Below are 21,530 nucleotides of genomic sequence, written 5' to 3' on the forward strand. Positions count from 1 at the left end.
ATGGTCAGGATTGTAAAATGTAAAAGGAATAAAGGATTCCCAGTGGTTGAATTGTATAAGATAAGCAAATGGGAAGTAAGTTATGAGGAATAACATGTGGTGGAAGGGCACCTTAGAAGAAATAAGACATAGGTCTCCTTGGAGACATGCTGGACTTTGAAGAAAAAAAAAAATAATAAAATCTAGATAAATAAGGGTATCTTTTTAGTAACTGACACAAAAATCTGTGCTGCATAATACAAGGCCCAAGCTACATGCAGCAGAGACATGGGCACTTTCAAGAATGAGATTCTGAACAGGTGTACATACAAAATGCTACATGGCTGGAGTGCAGTGGGAAATGCAAAGAAGTTGTATCCAGCAGCTGGAAAATAATTAGGATTTCAAAGACTGAAATGGTTTGAAGGAACTAAGACCAGTTTGTCATAGTAGAGATATGGAAATAGAAGTATGAAAACCAGGACAATCCGCAACATCATGGGAAAAGGAAATTCAGGCAGATAGTGCACATGACAGAAGAGGTAAGAAAACTCATTTCATGTCAAACCCCATAAGCAGCAAATCTGATCAGTAATGGCAATGACAGTACAATATTAATAGAAGCACTGGCCTTATTATCACACAGATGAAATAGACCAATGATTCAAGATTTTTAATTCTCTTGGAAAAAGCTTCAAGATTTTTCATATACTGTATTCAGACAAATTATATTTTGTTCAACAAAATTATCTTAAAAATCTGATTCTTCAGATAAAATGAAAATGGATACAGGTATTATGACATATCTCGTCAGGGGTATGTTTATAAGGTTTGTTGTTCTTTGATGATTAAAGTTAGGACAATTACATTACAAATATTTGGTGTACGGATTGCATTTTATTTTCTCTAAAGTTGGTTTGCAAAGGGTATAAGAATCTAACTTTGCAAGCTAAGTTTATATAAAAAAAATATTGCACATTACTGAAGTATTACCATAAAAACTTTTTTTTTTATTGGCAAAAGCACAGGATTAAAATATTAGGAATGAAATTCATCTTTTCCACATGGCTCTTCTTTTATAAAAACACACCTATCATCACTCAGTCTCTCTCTATCTGGAAGTATGTGGTTGCCAGTATCTTTTTGAGTTCCATCTTCCACTGTCTGTGAGATACCGTTCACACTTAACTGTTCCACTTCTAAACCACAACCTGTTTTTGAATACTGTTCCTCCTCAGCATGAGTAAGGTAATGCTTTTGAAGAGTACTTGAGTACTTGAAGCACTTACCGCAAGATTTGCATTTGAAATATTTTGCACAGTTAGTAACCAAATGTTTTTTCACGTCAGCAACTTGAGCAAACAGTTTCCCACAATCGGGGCACGGAAATTTTTTCTCTCCTGTGTGAATTAACATATGAATTTTCATGTGACCCTTTTGAGTAAATTGTTTACCACACTCATTACACTGAAATTTTTTCTCGCCACTATGAATCAGGGTGTGTGTTTTAAGAGCACCCTTTTCTTTAAAGACCTTTTGACAAATACTACACTGAAGTTGGCTATGACAAGCCATATGAGACTTTAGGAGATCTATAGTTGTAAAGGATTCTTGACAAACTGAACATTCAAATGGTTTACACCCTGAGTGAATATACATATGTTTCTCTAAGGAACTTTTCAATTTAAACATTTTCATGCAAACAGAACATTCAAAACCTTTCTTTCCTGAATGGATCAACATGTGATCTTTCAAGCTACAGTTCCGTGCAAACAATTTCCCACACTCAGGACATTCAAAACGCTTCTCACCAGAATGTCTGGACAAATGTCTCCCTAGAGAACCCCTCTGGCTAAAGGAATCACCACACAGGGGACAAACAAATGCCTTCTCTCCTGTGTGAACCACTTTGTGAATCCTCAAATCACGTGAAAAAGAAAAGGATTTTCCACATGTGTCACAGTTGTACTGCTTTTGGCCAGCGTGTTCTTGCAAATGACTGGTGAGTGAGCCTTTCTGACGAAACTTTTTACCGCATATTGTGCAATTATGTGGTTTCTCTCCAGAATGAATTAACATGTGATCTTTACGATTGCTTTCTCGAGCAAAATGCTTCCCACAAATCACACATGTATAAGGTTTTTCATCAGCATGCATACATGTGTGACTGTTGAATGAGCTTTCTCGTGTGAAAGACTTTCCACAGAGAGAACACTGAAATGATTTGTCAGTGTTCCCATGCACAGGCTGCACTTCTGCATCAGGATTTTCTTGATATATCATCTGACATCCTGGGGGTTCCATGCTCAAAAAGTACAATTCATTCCACAAAACATGAAATAACTCCTTAAAACAAATTCATTGTAAAGCTTACATATCTTGCTAGCAACATTCAGCTTGTATATTAGGTCTATAAAAACCACATACATGACACTGGTAACCATATCTGCATAAAAAAAAATGAGAATGTTAACTTAGAATGTGAATATCAATACAAGGCACAAAACAGTACAAGGCTGAATCATAAAAACCAATTTCTTATTACTGCACTACTTTAAATAAATCTTGCCGCATGCATTATTGTCTTATAAGACAGAACATTTACATGATAAAATTTATTTTTCCTCAAAAATCACATTACGCACAGACGCACAGGTGACGTAAAAAAAACATTAACCCCAAACAACACAGAAGGTTGTTTAATGTACACAAGATTAAATCAAATAAGTTACTGTTGGGTGGTTTTAAAAGATATAGAATTGTGAGGCAGATGTGTTTCATTTTTCTTAAACTACTACAAATGCTTCAGGTAAAGCCAATAGCTGAGACTTGCATGGGGAATATTTTGTTTACTACACCCTCTGAGATACCTGAAAAGAAAAAACAGAATTTCAATTACCTTTCAGAATCCTTTGAGGACATTAATGAGACTTATTATTTCAGTATAAAATAATACAATACTACCATGATTTTCTGTTTTGTGACAACATTTACAAAGATTGCAAGATACTGTTCCAAGGCTCAGTGACCACCACCACCATTGGTTAAGGTTACAATGGATAAGTCCAATGCTAAACATTCATAAACTTTTTTTTTTTTCTTTCTGCTATAGCATTCAACAAGTCAGTAGAACATTTAGGCACCATTGTTTTATTTATCAAAAGTGATATATAGATGAATTATAGGGTAGTATGGTACAGGGTGTTGAGTGTAAGTTTTGTATTCATATATGCAAATATTTCAACATCACACCGCTATGTATAAAAAACTTGACATTACATTTATTTTGAGATATGGAGTCCTGGAACCTATCCATTGCATAAATCTAGGGGTGCATATATATCAGGAGAATTTGAGGTTGTGTTTTATCAAGAACCAGCACCTAATGTTTTATTGTTTGATAAAGTAAAGGACGAAGCTACAAAGGAGTGTAGAAAGAGAGACCCATAGAAGCTGCTTTGCACAGATAGCTTCACTTTCATAATAGAGTCAGTAGACATTATGAAAATGTTTAAAAGATGGACAAATGTAATGAAGAGGAGACAACTAAAAATCAGTTTGACCAAATAAAACTTAAGACAACTGGAAAGTGGTCATGTGGATGGTGTGGGAGAGGTATATGGGTGAACTTGGCACAGTACTGTACAGTACTACGTAACAGATGGTCAGATCTTGTCACAGAAAAGCTCAGGATTTTTTATGCATGAAATGTACAAGAAAAGTCAATTGAAAGACGAAAAGAAGATAAGCAAGCCATATACAGAAGAACATTTCAGTTACTTTGGGGATCTACTGGACTATGAAGCAGGAACAGTACAGAGAGGGCTGGAAGAGACAGCCCAGATGAAATAGCAAGAGACTGCAAGAATGCAATACTTTGAGCCTCAACATCCAGTTCAACCATATTTTCAGAGCAGATTGAATTTATGTGACACTGAAATAATAATAATAATAATAATAATAATAATAATAATAATAATAATAATGAAGGGGTTATCATATTAATCCTTTGAGATCCCAGTGACTTCAAATGACTTTATCCTGTTCCCAAACCATGAGATTCAGACATCAAAGAATGTCATTCACTGAAAATTTTGAGCACACTTCAACATGTCATTTTGAGTTTTTGCCGCTTTTCTGTTTTTTAATATGCTAGGGTAAAGTACAAGTATTCAAGTTGAAAATGGTAACGAAACCAGCCTGGTTATCACTAAGGATAAAATCACAACAACCAATAAAAGAAAAACATTGCCATGTCCAGGCAGTGCCCTTTGCCACAGAAATTTTGGGACCCCCAAAATCTCAGAGGGTCAAGGATGTTACTACATGAGGACTGATTTAGTTTTCATCTCTCTGTCCTAGTTTCTAGAGAAATGCAGCCAAATGCAGATATATGTAGCACAGAAAAATAAGGGGGAAAAGAACATTTTAAGGATAGAAGAGATGTAGCAAAAAATAGTACATTTATCAAAAAACAAACAATGGATTCTGCCACTTGAATGAAAGGGCACCATTTTGAAATGGGGGTGCTAAGAATACCTGTATCCTGGTTTATAAATACTTAGGATAAATTGAAAAAAGGAAACTGAAATGTAGGAACCCTGAATCAGATTGGGAAGACAAAACAGGTAGAATATGAATTTGAGAAGTTCATGTTAACATTAAATAACCTAACAGGAAAGCAGTATACTGGTCATTTTCATGCCTGTGTATCATGTACCTAATAGTTCTAATGTTGGTTTATCAAGTATTAAAACAGTTCTACATCATTTTACATCTATACCAAAACCGTCACAATTTATAACTGATATATTACTACTCTAGTGTAGGTTAGGCTGTAACCCAGTAAGTATCACCACTGTACTTATTACCCAAGGGGAAGGAGTATCAGGGAGCACTAAACTTATCCCTTTGTTCAAGCAGGAAATGGCAATGTAGGTTAGATTAAGAAAGATTAGATTAGGATGTGTCCCTGTCATTCATGATTACTGTACTGTACCATAAGATACAGCAACTATCTATCCACATGGAAGTAAGCCTATGGCAATCCCTTCCTCAGTGTGTGCCTCTTAGCTGTGTAACGCCCATCCTTGAGGTAGGGAGTATGTTCTGTGCAGTGTTTGGGGGTGGGGGGTGCCTTCCAGTTAGGGCTTCATGTGCAAGTTTAGGTCGAGATTAATTTTTTTTTATTTGTACAGAGTGGTAAAGGTTAGGTTAGGATAGGGCGACCAAGAATCTTCAGTTAGTTACTCAATGAACTTCATGATGTTCAAGGTCAGTTTACGTTTGGGGGCAGAGACCCCCAACCCAGTGAAGTTCCTAGTACCTGTACAAAGGTAAGGTTAGGACATATTCCTGTACATGTACTGACTTATAAGGTGCTCTAGGTCAAGTTAGGTGGGGAGGTCCAGGTACAGAATAACCCCCAACCAGGTGAGGACCCACGGCTGTACGTCAGGTTAGGATGCATTCTGTCAGTGCTATATTTTCATGCATTATTGTATTGGGTAAAACTTTACGCATTGCAGCCTTTGTTCCTGTTGACATAAATGGACAACAGTATACATTTTATTGACGGATTATATTGTCTAGTGCGCACAGCCTAGCTTTCTGACTGGTGTAATGCACTCATTTTCTATTTTCTCCTATCCAATCACTGGTTTTCCAGTGGTAGTCCACCGTAATTGTTGGATATCTAAGAGTTAAACATAAAAAGGGCCGGTTGTATCAATAACTATGGTTAGAAGTGCATAAAAAAAAGATGGGATACCCAGTCACACATTTGTGGTTCAAGTATTTTTCAAGGAATAGAATATTATAGTATTGGCCATGTAATATATAGTATTATAAAAACAATACTTTAAGTGTGTTCCCCACAATAAGCTCATAATGGATAGTATATCTACGATTAAGTCTTCCGGAAATTTACATAAACCCATTTGTACCCAACGGTAGCAGTATACTCAGCCCCGAAGTTAACATTATCCAAGTTTAAGTCATCCCAACTGTTATAACAGCTTTAAAACCTTGTCCAAACTCAGCAAGTTTCTTACGTGACAGTTAATGAAGTGTGTATTTAAATGTAGCAAAGAAATCCCGGGCCACTGTCACGAAGATTCTTTAGGTCCTAAATTCCTGCTTACCATTTCCTGACCGCCCTGAGTCAACACAGTTGCGGGCACTAAATTGCTAGAACCTGACGTACAAAGTAACAGGTGACGGCGTTTAAATACTAATTATTTATCTGTTTCATTCGTCTGATAGATTTCACGTGTTATTCAGTGTTCCCTTCACCTCTGTAAGATTTTGATTTTCAGGTTATCTGCGTCCCTAATTTTGACAGTGTTTATTGCAAGACCATTACACTTTCTTGTGTTTATTGCAAGACCATTACACTTTCTTGTGTTTATTGCAAGACCATTACACTTTCTTGTGTTTATTGCAAGACCATCACACTTTCTTGTAAGCATTACCACTTAGGATTCATTGTGTACAAACACATCATTTCATTCCCTTCTAACTTCCACCTGCAAATTATAGGTTGCTACTTTATTTAATTTGTTAAACTGAAAGTTAGCGTGCTACGTCTTTACTCATTTTTTATACTAAAAATTTCAGTGCTGACCCTTAATTTTCAAGTGACTTCTCATCCATCTTATCAGTACAAAGGTAAATGACGGCTACGACTGTTCAGCTGGAACAAACTCTTCCCAGGCTAATATAATTCTTAACTCTTAGGCCACTGTAAATCTACTGAATTTACTCAAGTCTTTGTGAACAGATTGTCGAGTCGCAAAGGATATGTTCTGAACTTTTATTTTCAGGCACAACTTATTAAGATCCCAGAACCCTTTGCTTCAAATTCTTTAATATACTAATTACTAATTTGTTAATTTATTTTTTTCTTTTTTAATAATGATCTCTTCTTTGGAACCTTTCTATAAACATAGGCTTCATTTCTTTCCTCTTCTCTTCCAAGGACTTGCTTGTGGGTTTTCAGGTCATTCATTAACACATAAAGCAACAGATATCAAACTAACCTATGAGTGCGCCTGCCTATTCAGTTAAACTTCTCCAGAGAACTTGAGTTAATTCATAATTGAAATTCGTAAAAACTGAGAAATTAAGCTAGACCCCAAAAATTGTCGGAAAATATAGAACCAAAAAGCTGAAAGTAAAATCCGATGGAAGAAGGCAAGATAAAGGCAGCAGGTAGATTCAAGACGTACAGAGGTCCAGTGAAAATAGAAGGAAGTATTCAAGCTATGGCAGACTAGATGAGGGAGCCCAAGAGGCGGGTGACAAGGGAAAAGATGCAGATCTGGGAGGAATGGAATCAAGATCTCAAGAAAACAGAGGGAAGGCGGTAAAAATTCAGATTAGCAAGGACTGGAATCAGAATCTCACCAATACCGAGGGTAGATAGAATAGCGGAGTGGCTGTGGAAAGACAGGAAAGGCATTCGATGATAATGCAAAAATAAAAGCCGAGTCAACGATCCATATTAATTTTTGCTCTTGCACCGGCTTATTTTAGGCTGGAGGATGATGTCTAGAAATGCTCAGAAAAAAAGCATTCAATTCAAAAGTATCGGGAAGCGGAAGAGAAACACGCAGAAGTGGATGGAAAGGGTGGGTGAAAGTTGTGAGCCCTTAATGGAAATTAAAATTGACAAAGGTCCATAACCAACAGGCAAATCAAGCAAAAAGCTTCAAGTAACGGGAGAACAATTAACTGAAGCACTGCGCCGAATATATGAAAACAGAATCTGCCGGACACAGCCGCTAAAGGCCTAAACATTTATTTTTTTACTAGCTGCAGTGACTCCTAGACTTCTCGATGATCTTAAAACTTTTGGAGCGCTTACTATGCAAGCCTTTAACTTACATAGGATATTAAAGAACAATTACTTCCTCCGCCAAATTCCGATATATTTATGATAACCAAAATAGACCACTCGTTACCATCATATGTGTTTTCAGATTTTGGTTAGTAGGCAGAAACATCTAGATACTTCTAAGGTAGCAATATTCGCCAACATTATTGAAGATTTAGTTTTGGTTTTACAATCAAATTTTTTTCACAAAATTTTGCCAACAAGGAGTTGAGGCTTTTTATTTTATGTTGGATCACGTGGTCAAATTGCACACATTTTCGTGTAAATGTAAGCGAGGTCTACACGTGGCTATATTTAATGAACTCGAGATGTGGTTTTCCTGTGTAATCTTCAGTGTCGGCAAAGATACAACGAGCTGAGTGTTGTTTTAGTTTAGCAGACGGGTTTACAATCCTATTGTCGCCAATATGGTATTTTTTATTTGTTAAGAAGTCACTTTGTTATATAACCTATTCTGAGTTCTCTCTATTTTGTTATGATTATTCTTTGTGGGTAGGATTTGTCCTTCTAGTTTGTCTACTGATATAGCTGCAAATTTGAGACATAGGAACACTAACGACATTCAGTGCATAGTCTTTAGATAGGAGCACTGAAGACGTTCAGTGCATAGTCTTCTTCTAAGTAGAGCTTGTAGAAAGAGAGGCAAGGTTTCACTTTGATTTGGGTATGAAATGCTTTCTGGTTCTTCTTGTTGCATTTTCTTTCTCACTTTTGTTCTGAATATCACTAGTTTTTTTTTTCAGACACCAGAATTTCTAACAATATCTCAAGTAATTTCTGGGGGAGCGGTGTCTCTTTGGCAATCAAAGTTTGGGATTATAAATACATGCAGAATATTTGTATTCAGCATCATGTAGCCTACAAACTTGGATGCAACAGGTCCAGTCTCTGAAAAGATCTTCAGAGCCACAAATGGAACATATTTCGTCATTGTGACTCCTTAAGTAAAGAATCTTTTGTAGGAATGTTAAGGTTTTGAGCGGAATTTTGATTTCAGAGGTTTTAGTGCAACTGAGCGTGAGTGTCGGTTTTGGTCAAGAGTTAATTTTCGATGCGATTATCTTATATTTTTCTCATATATCTCCCGGTCGTGATGAAAGACAAGGAAAATCTCATTAGATGATTAAGCCCATAGAGAAGAAGAAGAAGAAAAAAAAAAGATTTAAAAGTGTGAATGCTGTTTAACATTGTTATTCCACAATTTGAGTCATTGTCATATTTCTTTCTCTGGGAATTCCTCCTCTTCCTCATAATTGTCAGGCAGTACTACCATTTCCTTTGCATAATTGAAAATGTTAAGTGTAATATTCATACAATACAAAGATCTCTCTTCATCGTCTGAAATATGGTTACTATTATCAACCATTCTTTTGTCTTGCATGATCTAGATTCTAGGACATTACTTGTTGTACGAAACTGAAGATGTTAGCCTTATCTATTTTGAGACCAGAATATCTAAAGCAGTTTTTTTTTACAGGTAATCGTTAAATGTATTATGGTTTTACTAGTTTTAAAATTTGTATTAGTCATTTTTAGCCCTTCATAGGGCTGCATTAGAGGATTTGTTCCTATTTCGTATTCTAATATCTCCTTCTGGACTATTGTTAAAGAATAATAAAACTCCATTCTTTATTAAATTTGCACTGCAATTGCCTGTTCATCAACTCTATGAGTAGATTATCATCATGTCTTAGTTATCATATTTGTCAAGGACAGACTCTTGCCCTATTGAGGGATCTCACACACAAAGATTATTATTAATACAATACTTTAAGCATATTATTATTACAGCACTAGTAAGTAGCTTAACTGAATCATTGAAGCCTCCCTCCAGTAAGGGATATTTTACATATCCTCTAAATACTGCTATGGAACTGGAATATAAAATTTAAACCAAAGGCCAAATGCTAGGATCTATGAGTCCATTCACTGCTGAAAATAATGTTGAAGCAACTGTTAGGAGAGGGTGGAAAGTAAGATGGAAGAAGGAAAATATGAATGGAGGCTTAGTAAAAGGAATGAAATGAGTTGCAGTTAGGGGATGGATGCTACAAAGAACCTTAAGTACTGTATTAGAAGATCCTAGTCAGACAGCTCAAATTAGAAGCCGGCAGTGCTCTTGGGATACCATCAACACAAACTTCAAATGAAAAACAATTTTGTATTCAAATCAAGTAGTCCTCCTTCAAGTGTGTAAGTTGATTAATTTAAATACGTCACCCAAAACAAGGATATCTAAAGTGAGAATCCCCAAAATACATTTATTAATACAGACTAATTAACAAGATAATCAGCAAAGTAAGAAAAAACATCTAACTTGTATAGTATTCCTATAAATCTACACGTGTACTTACATACAAATATACATTTCTAAATTTTTGTGCTTTATTCGGTCATCTAAAAATCGATGGTTAAAATGGAGTTCGTGTAAATCTACTTTTGAATTATATTTATAAATATAATGGGAAAAACACACCGTACACTTCTATGCTGCAACAGGTCAAGCACAATGTCACACTTTCAACCTTGTAAAACAAAATACCTGTATTTCCATAGTCTTTGTGTAAACATAAATATAATATGTTAAAATCTCAAAAACAATATATTATTACAAATAACATTTCAAATAAACTTTAACCACCATCCATTGATTCGTCAAATTACTGGGCAATCATTAAAAAGATATCCTTACCGAGTAACTGTGTTACATTTGGGAAGTATAGTATAATGATTTTAATGAAGCTTAATTTTCATTTGAAAAAATCAGCAAAATAAAACATACATAACTGAATTAGTATAATGATTTTAATTATGCTTAACATTTTCAGTTAAAAAAAAAACAGTAAAATAAAACATACATAACAACTCATACTAAATATCATAACTGTGTTTGTTTATGTGGAGTAAACTCTTAACTGTAAAATATGGCTTTTAAGGGTTAAGTTCAGAAATGTTAAAAATAAATATTTGTACACCACAAACTTTCATATATGAAAAAAAGCTGCCATATCCTTTTTGTCTGTACTGAACACAACAATATTTATTTGAAGTGTTAGTTAGGTCCATGCCAGTGGTAAACAACTTGGATCGACAATTGACTTTAGAAACGATGATAAAAGTGAATAAAAGGACATTATCCACTGTTCAAGTCAGCTGCTGTCTGCACTAATGTATATCTTCTCGTATGTACATAGTCGTACTCATATAGAGTGTATGTGCATGCAAGGCATCATGTCTAAATTTTGCAAGTCTCTCAAAAAGAAGTCTTACATGTTCGAGTGACATCTGATCATGTATCTCCTAAACTAAAACAGACAGATGGGAGAGAAGTGTCACTCAGAGATCAGATCAGGCTTCTTTATGAGAAACTGACAACTATACAGTATATTATACCTTGCATGCATACATATGAGGTAGGACTTCTTGGTAGGAAGAGACCAAATAGAATGGATGAGAAGTAAAAGACAGAATTAAAAAGGAATTGCAAAATACACTGAGTACCACTCAAGTAGCACAGTAGAAGGCACTCTGCAGATGATAGTGCTCCCATGGGGCATATTAGGTATTTCCCTTGGGGCACACTGGTAAGCAGGTCTAAGTGAAATCATGCCTTATTTAGCTTTCAACTAGCAAGTGTAAATGCATGAATGCAGTTTTTGTTTACTATTATTAGCCTGAAATGGTTGGAAAAAACACCATATAATAAAACATTATTGTAAATAATATCATACAGTTGGTCATCTTAGCCTGGTTAGAATAGTACAGTACAGTAATGAGTCTAAAGGCAGGTCTGCTTTCCCAGTTATTATGATGCAGCATATATTTTACTTCATTTTTTTTCGGGGGGGGGATAAAAAATAATGCAATGGATGGCAACTAAGGCTTACATAATAAAGGCATATGAAAGTAATAATTTAGCCATATTAAGAAGTTTCACAATCATATCTCCATTAAAACAACAAATATCAACTTAAATTTTCACTTTTCACTTGTACTAAGTCCATGTTAATGTAATTTTCTTCCCACTCATCTTTCTCGCATACTTCCTCTTTTACAACTGAAGGTCTGATTTCTTTTTCACTCTCTTCATGTGTCCATTTCCAATTCTGTGTTTCTTTAGCAGTTTCATTACCTGTATCCTCAGGACTATCATTTACACCTGACTGTCCCACTTCTAAGCCATCTTCTCTATTTGAGTGCTCTAAATGACTTTCCTCAAACCCTCCTTCTGAATCATTGTTAGATTGTTCGGAATCATCATGCAGTGTTTCAGAATCATTACCAGGGCTTCGACGTTGGGCTGCATAACCACGTTTAGAATGTAATTTCTCATGTTTTTTGACACCTGCTCTCCTTGTAAAAGACTTTTCACAAACAGAACACTTGTACGGTTTCACATCAGAATGGGTAAGGCGATGATTTTGGAGGCTTCTTAAGTGCTTGAAACACTTGCCACAAGCCTCACAAACAAAGGACCTGTTTTCACTGTGGACAACCAAGTGCTTTTTCATGTCACCACTTTGAGCAAACAATTTCCCACATTCAGGACAGGGAAAATTTTTCTCACCTGTATGAATCATCATGTGAGTTTTCAACAGATCTTTACGAAGAAAATGTTTACCGCACTCACTGCATTGGAATTTTTTCTCACCAATATGAATTAGCATGTGTGTTTTACGTGAGCTTGTATTTTTAAAGACTTTTTGACAAATATCACAATGAAGCTGCCTATGACAAACCATGTGAGACTTTAAGAGGCCTGCAGTTGGAAAGGATTCTTCACAATGTGAGCATTCAAAAGGTTTCAAATCAGAATGTATCTGCATGTGTCTTCCAAGAGAGCTTTTACGTTTAAACCATTTCTTGCAAACAGAACATTCAAATTTTTTCTTACCTGTATGATTCAACATGTGATCTTCTAGGCTACTGTTTCGGGTAAATGACTTGCCGCACTCAGGACATTCAAAAGAGTTTTCACCAGAATGTCTGGCCAAGTGTCTTGTTAAGGAACTCTTCTGGCTAAATGTACTACCACATATAGGACAAATAAAAGGCTTCTCTCCCGTATGAACTACTGTATGAATCCTTAGGTCATTTGAAAATGCAAAAGTTTTTTCACATATTTCACACTTGAACTGCTTTTGGCCAGTGTGTTCAAGTTTGTGACGCCTGAGGGTGCTCTTCAGGCGGAATTTTTTACCGCATACTGAACAGCCATGAGGTTTCTCTCCAGAATGAATTAACATGTGCTCATTAAGATATCTTATTCGAGCAAACAGTTTCCCGCAAACTGAGCATTCATACACTTTTTCATTGGAATGTGCACAAGTGTGGCTTTCAAGGGAGCCCTGTTCCGGGAAGGCCTTCCCGCAGAGAGAGCACTGAAATGGCACATCGGGGTTTTCTTCAAAGATTGCCTCACATTCTACCAGCTCCATCTTTAAAATTTAAAATATCTAGGGCTTAATCTATGCACACAACAATATGAAATTCCCTTTTAAGTACAATAAATTACAAAAAAATCCTTGCTCAGACTGCATAACATATTGTCTCAATATCTACTCACAACAAAATCATGAACACTATTTATAAATTACTGTCTTAACAAGTATCCTGGCATTATCACTGGTGTTTACCACCTTTACAAATTTACAGCTGTTAAAGGTGAACATGCACAAGTAATTATCGTTGCATCACTGAACAATACTAGATAACCAAACAACATCCTATAACAATATATAATAAAAACGTTCTGAATTAAACCCAGTAATGGTACACTATATGTAAGAAATGACTGAAGGTAACCTAAACCATTATTTTTCTATACAGTAATATTATGCATGACCAATAAACAATACTTACTTAAACTATACTGTAAATACTAACATGCTATACAATCTAACAGTATTCTGCAAAGAACAATTAAGCAACATGATGAATTACTTATGATGCTTGGAAATAAGTGCCCACAATTCAAAGGAATTTTTCTGAGCACTCTTTATCACTTTTACAACATTACAACACTACCGTTAATCCCTTTTTTTTTCACAATGGCAAATGTAGCAGAAAGGAATCCTTACAGAAAAACTGCCTTAATTACATCTTCAGCATTCCACTAATGCACCTGAAAAGATACAGTAAAATTAATTACTACCATCCATAAAATACAAGAGGGTGAATTTCACTGTATATTTAATTGTCATTACCGTAATACTAACTCTGGCTTTTAAAAGAATAACTCATGAAAACCGTCTCAAAATTTTAAGACCTGAGTTTCGAAAGAGTTTCCAAACATGGTTTAGTACTGTTGTAATTCCCTGAATGGGAAATAAGTGAACTGTTAGACACTTTTACTTTTAAGATTTAAAATTATCTAACATATTCAGGAACACTGTATTTCAAAAATACAAAGTTCAGGAAAATACAGGAGTAACCAAAACATGAAACATTATACAGTACTAATATATAAATGAACAAAGATAAAACAATTGCATTATCAAAATCTTTGTGCAAAAATTATTCATATCTGTATAAAAGATAAAGAACAAAATTTTTAATAATAATTTTAACATTTCATAAACATAAACCACTGTTTCACTTAGCTGTTAAAACCAATCACATTGTTTAAACTTTCTCATTAGTTAATTAAAACAAGTGAATGGCCTTTAACTGCATGCAGTACAATACTCTAAATAGCATTAAATCAGTGATGAGATTGAGGGTCTGATTATTATTGCCATTAATCTGTACTCTCAAGATATCCAAAAGTTTTACTCTTGAATGTGAGGTGAAAATCAGAGCAAGGTGTAGTTCAAAAAGCTGCACAGCTAAATAAGAAAAACCAGAGGAAATGGATGAAAATTAAAAGGCAAAAACCAATGCAGTTGGGGCTGAATGGATGCTACAAAGACCTGTAAGAGGTGCAAAAGAAACAAGCAGGTAAAAGAGAACTGCCGCTTTATTCGAGATCCAGGCAGTTTATATAGCGGCAGACTGGCGCCGTGCCGGGAAAGAAATGAGATTGTGTGTGACCTGAGGTCGATAATAATTAACAAAATAATACACAGCAAGCAAGTACAATTTACAATATAAAAACAGACGGAATTCCAATATGGATATAATCTTGATGCCTGCGAACGAAGAAATACAAGATACACAATTGACAACAGGTGAACAAATACATACATAGTTTAAATGATTGAAATCGCGTGACCTGGCATGTTAGGCGTGACCAATTGTATAGGCGAAGAAAATGGGACGCCACCATAGAAACCTTGCTCAGCGGAGACTTAGCGAATGACATGTTCGATGGAGACTCCGCTGACGGCTCTGTAGGTGGCTTTACAGACCCTTTGGTACATCCTAAGGGTGTCACGTAAGGCCTACAGGAAAAGGTAGGCTGACAAAATCTTCCACCTATTACCTGTAAGGCTACTAGGAAAGGGGCTAGAGAGAGGATGTCAGGCACACTTAAGTGACATTTGGAGCTGAACTAAAAGTCGAAGTTTAGCAGTCCAAGTTATTTGTGTTCAAATAACATCATTATTGGTGGTCTGTAGTATAGCTGTAGAAGTATGTCCACACTATGTACAGTACATAGCACAATTCCAAAGGCCAGTGACAACCAGCAAGCTCCTACATAAAAAATCAAATATAAAAATAGTGTATACATGGCCACACCAAGCTCCATATTCCCCTTAACTCCTTACCACACTTATGGACTGTCTTTGGGCAAGGGCCCATACTTTCATAAGGCTGACAATTTAACCAACCAACTGTTCCACAGCTTTACTACTGAGGAAACAAAAGGACCTCTTGTGATGGGTAGTGTGATGTTGTGGTACTTCTATAAGGTAATGATGCTGATGGTCTACAAGCCTAGTAGCCCTCACCAACTGAGATGTTCAAGTGCTAAGAATGATAAGAGCTAACCAATGAATAAAAGCTTATGAATAGTGGTCAAATGAAAAGTTCTCCAGAAATGTTTTTCACCATAACTATCATTGTTGGAAAGAAGGATATCACTAAGTATTCAGGTAGTTAAGGTCATTTGCCAGAAAATCATGTTACATTTAACAGACAGCACAAAGTGAATAATGTCTGCCAAGTGTAATCAAGCAGGGTATGGACTTTTGTTTGTGTCTATTCATTCTGATTGCTATCCTCAAAACCCCTGAAAAAGATTAGTCACCTGAATAAGAACAGAATATTGAATTTAGGCCAAAGAACAAGCGCTGGGACCTATGAGGTTATTCAGCGATGAAAGGGAAATTTACAGTTAGAAGGTTTGAAAGGTGTAACTGGAGGAAAACCTCACAGTTGCACTATGAAACAATTGTTAAAACCATATTAGGCGCACTGATGGCACTATCACCCCCACCTACGGGGGTCACCTGAATAAAATAGAACCACACAATTAAGAACTATAATGGTTTATGGCATTCATTACTGGAAATGTCTGTTAGAAAAATATTTTTTGTCATAGCCTAGAGAGAGGCCACTGCCAACAACAGACTCACAGGTAAACAGCTTTAGGGATAAAAAATATAAGATAATTACAACAGATGTACATGATAAATACCAATCTAAGATAGAGCTATGGTATTATGAAGGGTACATGAAGGAAATGGAAGTCCTAAGATCTATTCTCCCTCACTCAAATGTACTGCAGGTTACCATCCACTATCACCTAATAGCACTCACTCCCACCTCATCTGTGTCACTTTATTTAAGTAACTTATCATACCTAAGAACACTTGCTGTCTGATGCTGTTCAATATCTAACAAAATCCAGTAATGGTGGGAGAGTCTATTAATGTGAGATTCTACCTAATTCACATTCAGGCTCAGAGTTGCATGTATCCAAGTTATAAATGATGACCCTATGTAGAAACAGTTGCTCAAGAGATTATTTGATAACAAAAGTACTGCAGCAAGTTCATTTGCCTCAATAAAGATCAATATAAAAGCAACAGTGCTAGTAGGAGCATGCTCATTTGCTTCAGAAATGTTAAGGCAACTGTATTGTCATGATTTATGTTTTGTGCAAACATATTGTGTACTGTACTTTCTTTAGAAATAAAGCCCAGTTATCAAAATAATGTTTAAATGCTGAGTGGCATACTGTAAATACTTTGCCACTCCACTAAGGTCGGGTAGAATTCTGTCTTAGGTAGCTCAGGATATAATGTAGCCTATCCCCTACAACAGCATTTGACACTTGGGCTTAATATGGGATTGGGGTTTCAGGAAGGCAAAGCCTACTGGTCAGTTAACAGCATTGTTTCCTAACTTAGCTTATGTTAACATTAATTTAGTTTATTTCTTGTTCTCTGGTGAGGGCAGACATCAAGCACGCTTTTCCCACTGATTCTATTGAACTACATACATATTTCATCACTTCCTTTTTCTTCATTACTTGTTTTTCACCACATCCCAAAAATTCATGCTTTTCATTACTACACGGTTATAGGCAGGGAAGTTCCTCATTGGACGGGTGGATCGTTCTCAGCTAGCACTCTGCTGGTCCCACGTTCGATTCTCCGACCGGCCGATGAAGAATTAGAGGAATTTATTTCTGGTGATAGAAATTCACTTCTCGTTATAATGTGTTTAGGATTCAACAATAAGCTGTGTGTCCCGTTGCTAGGTAACCAATTGGTTCTTAGCCACATAAAATAAATCTAATCCTTCGGGCCAGCCCCAGGAGAGCTGTTAATCAGCTCAGTGGTCTAGTTAAACTAAGGTATACTTAACTTTATAAGTGGGGGAAAATACAAAAATGAATGGTTTACTCCAGCAAGACCTTATCAGTAACCAGCTCAAGAACATCCCAAGTGCAATAACTTATTCATATGATAAGGATTTATAAGGGAGGTTAGCCTTTGTAGGGTCACGTGTAAAGTGTCCCAGTACCCTCCAAGTAAGGTTAGGTAAATTAAGCTATATTTCTAGTGTGGTCCTTTGTTAACCCTGGTTCCAATAATGATGCCTAAAAACACAAAGCAAAAGATATGCAGGGAGTAAAGTATAGGGTTGTGTTTATGGCAATAAAAAATCTATCCTCTGAAATTCTTCATGTTGTAATTTAGGATGTCCTTTGATATTCCTCATAGAGTGACAGATGTCTAACAATTTACAAGATGGTTAACCAGTATGACACATCTTAGACTAAGCCCACAAATATTTTAGAACAATGAGCGGTAAATGTTTACTTCAAAAATGGGAATTCTAATACTGTTAAAGCATGATAATTATATTATTTGATGTGATTTTGCTTAATTTGACTGCATTTCTTTTGGAAAAGCTTGGTAACCCGACTGCAACACTGAAAAATATTTCATTTTAGGATCCATGGTGAGATAGGTCACATTAGGCTGGGAGTCTTTGTTCCCGTGTGCCAGATAAGGACTTTTATTTTATCGTGGCTTTATTGGTACTTTATGTCAGGTTGGGATGGGGGGGGGGGATCCAGGGGTGGAAACCTCCACTAGCCAGGTACCTTAATTAGGTTAGTCTGCAGACGGCTGAGCTAGGTTGCACCATTGTTAGTGTTCTTGGTACATTTTCACTTTAAACATTTTTTGGTGATTGCTGCAACTGATTGGCTAAGCATAACCTTTCTTTTTCAACTTATTGGGTAATGATTTGTTTACTTCCAACCTTTCTGAAGGACGCACCACAGTTATTTCTCTTTTCTCCATCCAAAATCTTAGGTTTCTCGCTGGGGTCCAAGTAAAATAATATATTGGATATGGGGGGGGAGGCATTAGACGGGAAAACAGAAAAATAAATATTTGTTGCAACAATAATGGTTACAGTGAATACAAGAAAATTAACCTTATCCAAGAAAATAAATGGTTTATGTATTAGGCTAGGAATTTGAAGTATCATTTTATAACCAAGATATTTAACTGTTTTTGGTATGGAAATCTACAATAATCATATGGTATACAACATACTAGAAAGTGCTACTAGGATAGGCCTACTAGGCTACTTTATTGCGAACAAGAACTGGGAAAACAAATAGGCCTATAAACAATTATTTTTTGTAATATGCCTATGACACAAAAAATTAGTAATTTTTGTTCCACATTAATTGCAGATTAACACAGCCCACTACGATTACCATAGTCCGTTTGCCCACCAAATTATTAGCCTACCAGATTCATACGTTTATCAGCAAACAATTAGGCCTAAGAAACGTTAATTTTAGGCCGATGGTTTGGCTGGCCGAAACTAACAATTAATGAACAGGAATTCACTTAGTTACGGTTAAAACCAACCCATAAATACCTGACTTTACCAAACCTTGACCACTTAAAAGCGTAACAGCATTCAAATTAACATCATCATTGGCCTAGTAAGGTTCACAACATAAAAAGTAGGCCTAGCCTAGGCCTAAGCCACGTCTACGGACGTTGTTCCTCAGTTCCCTACTCTCCTGCATTTCGTTCTTCGTGACCAAACGACTTTCATTTTACTTTTAATAAAGCAGTACCCAATTGCCAGCATTTTAAGAACGTACTGTACATACACGAACAAAGTTTGATTTTAGGTTGTCGGGTCCTACAGAGTCCACTAGACAGACGTCTTGGGTTGTTGTTAGTTTCTTCTTCTTCTTCTTCTTTTATTGGCCGTCCGAATATGCTCAAAGTTCCCAGACCCCTTCGTCCACATTGATTTTCATCTCCTCATACCTCTGTCATTACAGTGATTGTTATCCTTTATGTAGAAGACATGGAATACGGTATTTCCATAATTATGTCTTTGCGCTGATGTATCTGGTGCAGTGAAGGAAAAGTTTTGCAGGTGATAAATGGAATGCCTCCTAGGAAAACATTTTAGAACGTTTGTTAAAGGCGTCTAGAAACGTTTGATAAACCGTCCTAGGTTTTCAATTACCATAGGAAATATTTGCTTCTTGAGTTTTGCAGAGTTCATCCAGACGGTATCAGTAATTTTGACCTGCCATCAACAGAGTATGCATGTTAACTATTTCGATTTTTCTGTGTAAAATTTGTGCAAGTTTCTCTAGCAAATCGGTATTCACTTTAATGATGATTAAGAGAGATGGAGCATTAAGTATGGAGATGAGAATGTGGGCACGAATACTAAAGAGAATTAGTTGTCACAAGGAAGTTAGCGGTGAGAGAAAGGTTAATATACAACTGGAGCTCAGTTTCAGAATAAAAAATGCAAATGAAGAGATGCTGTCGGGGGTGAACGGGGTCCTGGGTCGATGGACTGAGTATTTTGAAGGTTTGTCAAACGTGGAAGACAGAAGCAGAGAGATGCAGAGCAGGATGACAGAGTGTAAGGTTGAGAATACTTGTGGAAGTGACACTCGGGTGCGTAAGGATGGATATAGGCCGCTAATACTCGTGAACCATTTCCTTGCCCCACGATATATTAACCTTTGCCCCCATGACAAGTTAACGACTTTGCAAGCAGCCAGACACATCACAGTGGAACTTATCACCATACCTCAGTGCCCATCGCGTCGATAAAATAGCGTACGTAGGCCTATCTTGTCTTCAATCAATGTATTAAAGCCACGATATTAATTTACAGTTAGATGTTATAGTCTAGATAAAATGTTTAGGTGATAAATTATCACAATTAAGCAGTTGTTATATATATTTTCTTCAATCACTTATATGAAGGATAACAAAATATCAGTGGTCCAGGCCTCATCCACTATAACAGTGAGCAATAGGACTCTTTAGGTTTGTTTCCTCCTGACGTAGCCTTACACCCTGAGCCCAGCACTGATCAAAAGTTTTAGTTTTTATGTAAAAGATTAATTTTTTGACAATTATTCACTTAATGCATCTAATAATTCCACCTAAATATCCAGTTATCGAAAAGAAAAAGATTACATGTAAGCTAAAAGTAAATTGTAATGATTATTCATTTTATTACACATTTATATATATATATATATATATATATATATATATATATATATATATATATATATATATATATATATATATATATATATATATATATATATATATATATATGTATGTATGTATATATAATACAAACAGTTTTGAAGTTCGTAAGATGTTCAGGGCTATCTAAGAGGGTGGAGCATTTGCGATTCAAATCAATGGATTCCATGGTTCAAAAGACCCACGTACGGTGTTAAAGTGGCCTTAAAAAGATTGAAGAATAAAAAGACACCAGGACTTGATTGGATCACAAATGAAATGCTGCGGCATGGTGGTTATAGTGTGATGTAGTGGCTGACCAGCGTTTATAAGAGAAGTCTTGATGAGGGGGAAGTTTCTGAGGGAACGGGCGAGAGAAGAATAATGATCATCATTTTGGGAGGGCCTCCTTTCGGCCACAATTTGGTCCATCGGGGTGCTGGTTTTGTTAGTTACACTTTTAGCTTTCTTGAACAGCTTGTTCTTCCATGTCATAACTATTATTAATAGTGTCGCTTCTCAACTAATTTTTGCTTCTTTTCAGCTCTTCGAGCAACTCTGATGGTGAGTATTTAACGGTTATTTTTCAATCTCTTTGTTGCCCATTTTATCCACTAATATGCTATATTTGTCCGTGCTTCTACTTATATTTATGCTTTCAATAGCCGTTTTTTTTTTTTTTTTTTTTTTTTTTTTTTTTTTGCAGGAGGTCTTAT

General features: G+C 36.0%; 2 protein-coding genes across 5 annotated transcripts; both read right to left on the minus strand.

The window, feature by feature from the left end:
• Nucleotides 1-856: 856 nt before the first annotated feature.
• LOC136825732 (zinc finger protein 665-like) lies at nt 857-6,170 on the minus strand. Of its 3 annotated transcripts, none has more exons than XR_010849438.1 (2): nt 6,123-6,170; nt 857-2,849 (listed from the first exon to the last, which is right to left on the minus strand). XR_010849438.1 is itself a non-coding variant. In XM_067082539.1 (2 exons), exon 2 carries the CDS (start codon nt 2,281-2,283, stop codon nt 1,018-1,020), a length of 1,266 nt encoding a protein of 421 aa, XP_066938640.1. In that variant the 5' UTR covers nt 2,284-2,849; nt 6,033-6,162; the 3' UTR covers nt 857-1,017. The 3 variants fall into 3 exon arrangements, 2 of the variants coding, with proteins under 2 accessions (XP_066938640.1, XP_066938641.1); XM_067082539.1 differs by having other exon boundaries at nt 6,033-6,162; XM_067082540.1 differs by having other exon boundaries at nt 857-2,425; nt 6,033-6,147.
• A 3,953-nt stretch (nt 6,171-10,123) lies between these two features.
• Nucleotides 10,124-19,692, minus strand: LOC136825734 (zinc finger protein 665-like). Of its 2 annotated transcripts, none has more exons than XM_067082541.1 (2): nt 19,413-19,692; nt 10,124-14,000 (listed from the first exon to the last, which is right to left on the minus strand). In XM_067082541.1, the coding sequence occupies exon 2, from the start codon at nt 13,312-13,314 to the stop codon at nt 11,842-11,844; it is 1,473 nt and encodes a 490-aa protein (XP_066938642.1). In that variant the 5' UTR covers nt 13,315-14,000; nt 19,413-19,692; the 3' UTR covers nt 10,124-11,841. The 2 variants fall into 2 exon arrangements, with proteins under 2 accessions (XP_066938642.1, XP_066938643.1); XM_067082542.1 differs by having other exon boundaries at nt 19,404-19,692.
• Nucleotides 19,693-21,530: the final 1,838 nt, after the last annotated feature.

The sequence above is a fragment of the Macrobrachium rosenbergii genome, chromosome 39, assembly GCF_040412425.1.
Source record: "Macrobrachium rosenbergii isolate ZJJX-2024 chromosome 39, ASM4041242v1, whole genome shotgun sequence".
Classification (NCBI taxonomy): domain Eukaryota; kingdom Metazoa; phylum Arthropoda; class Malacostraca; order Decapoda; family Palaemonidae; genus Macrobrachium; species Macrobrachium rosenbergii.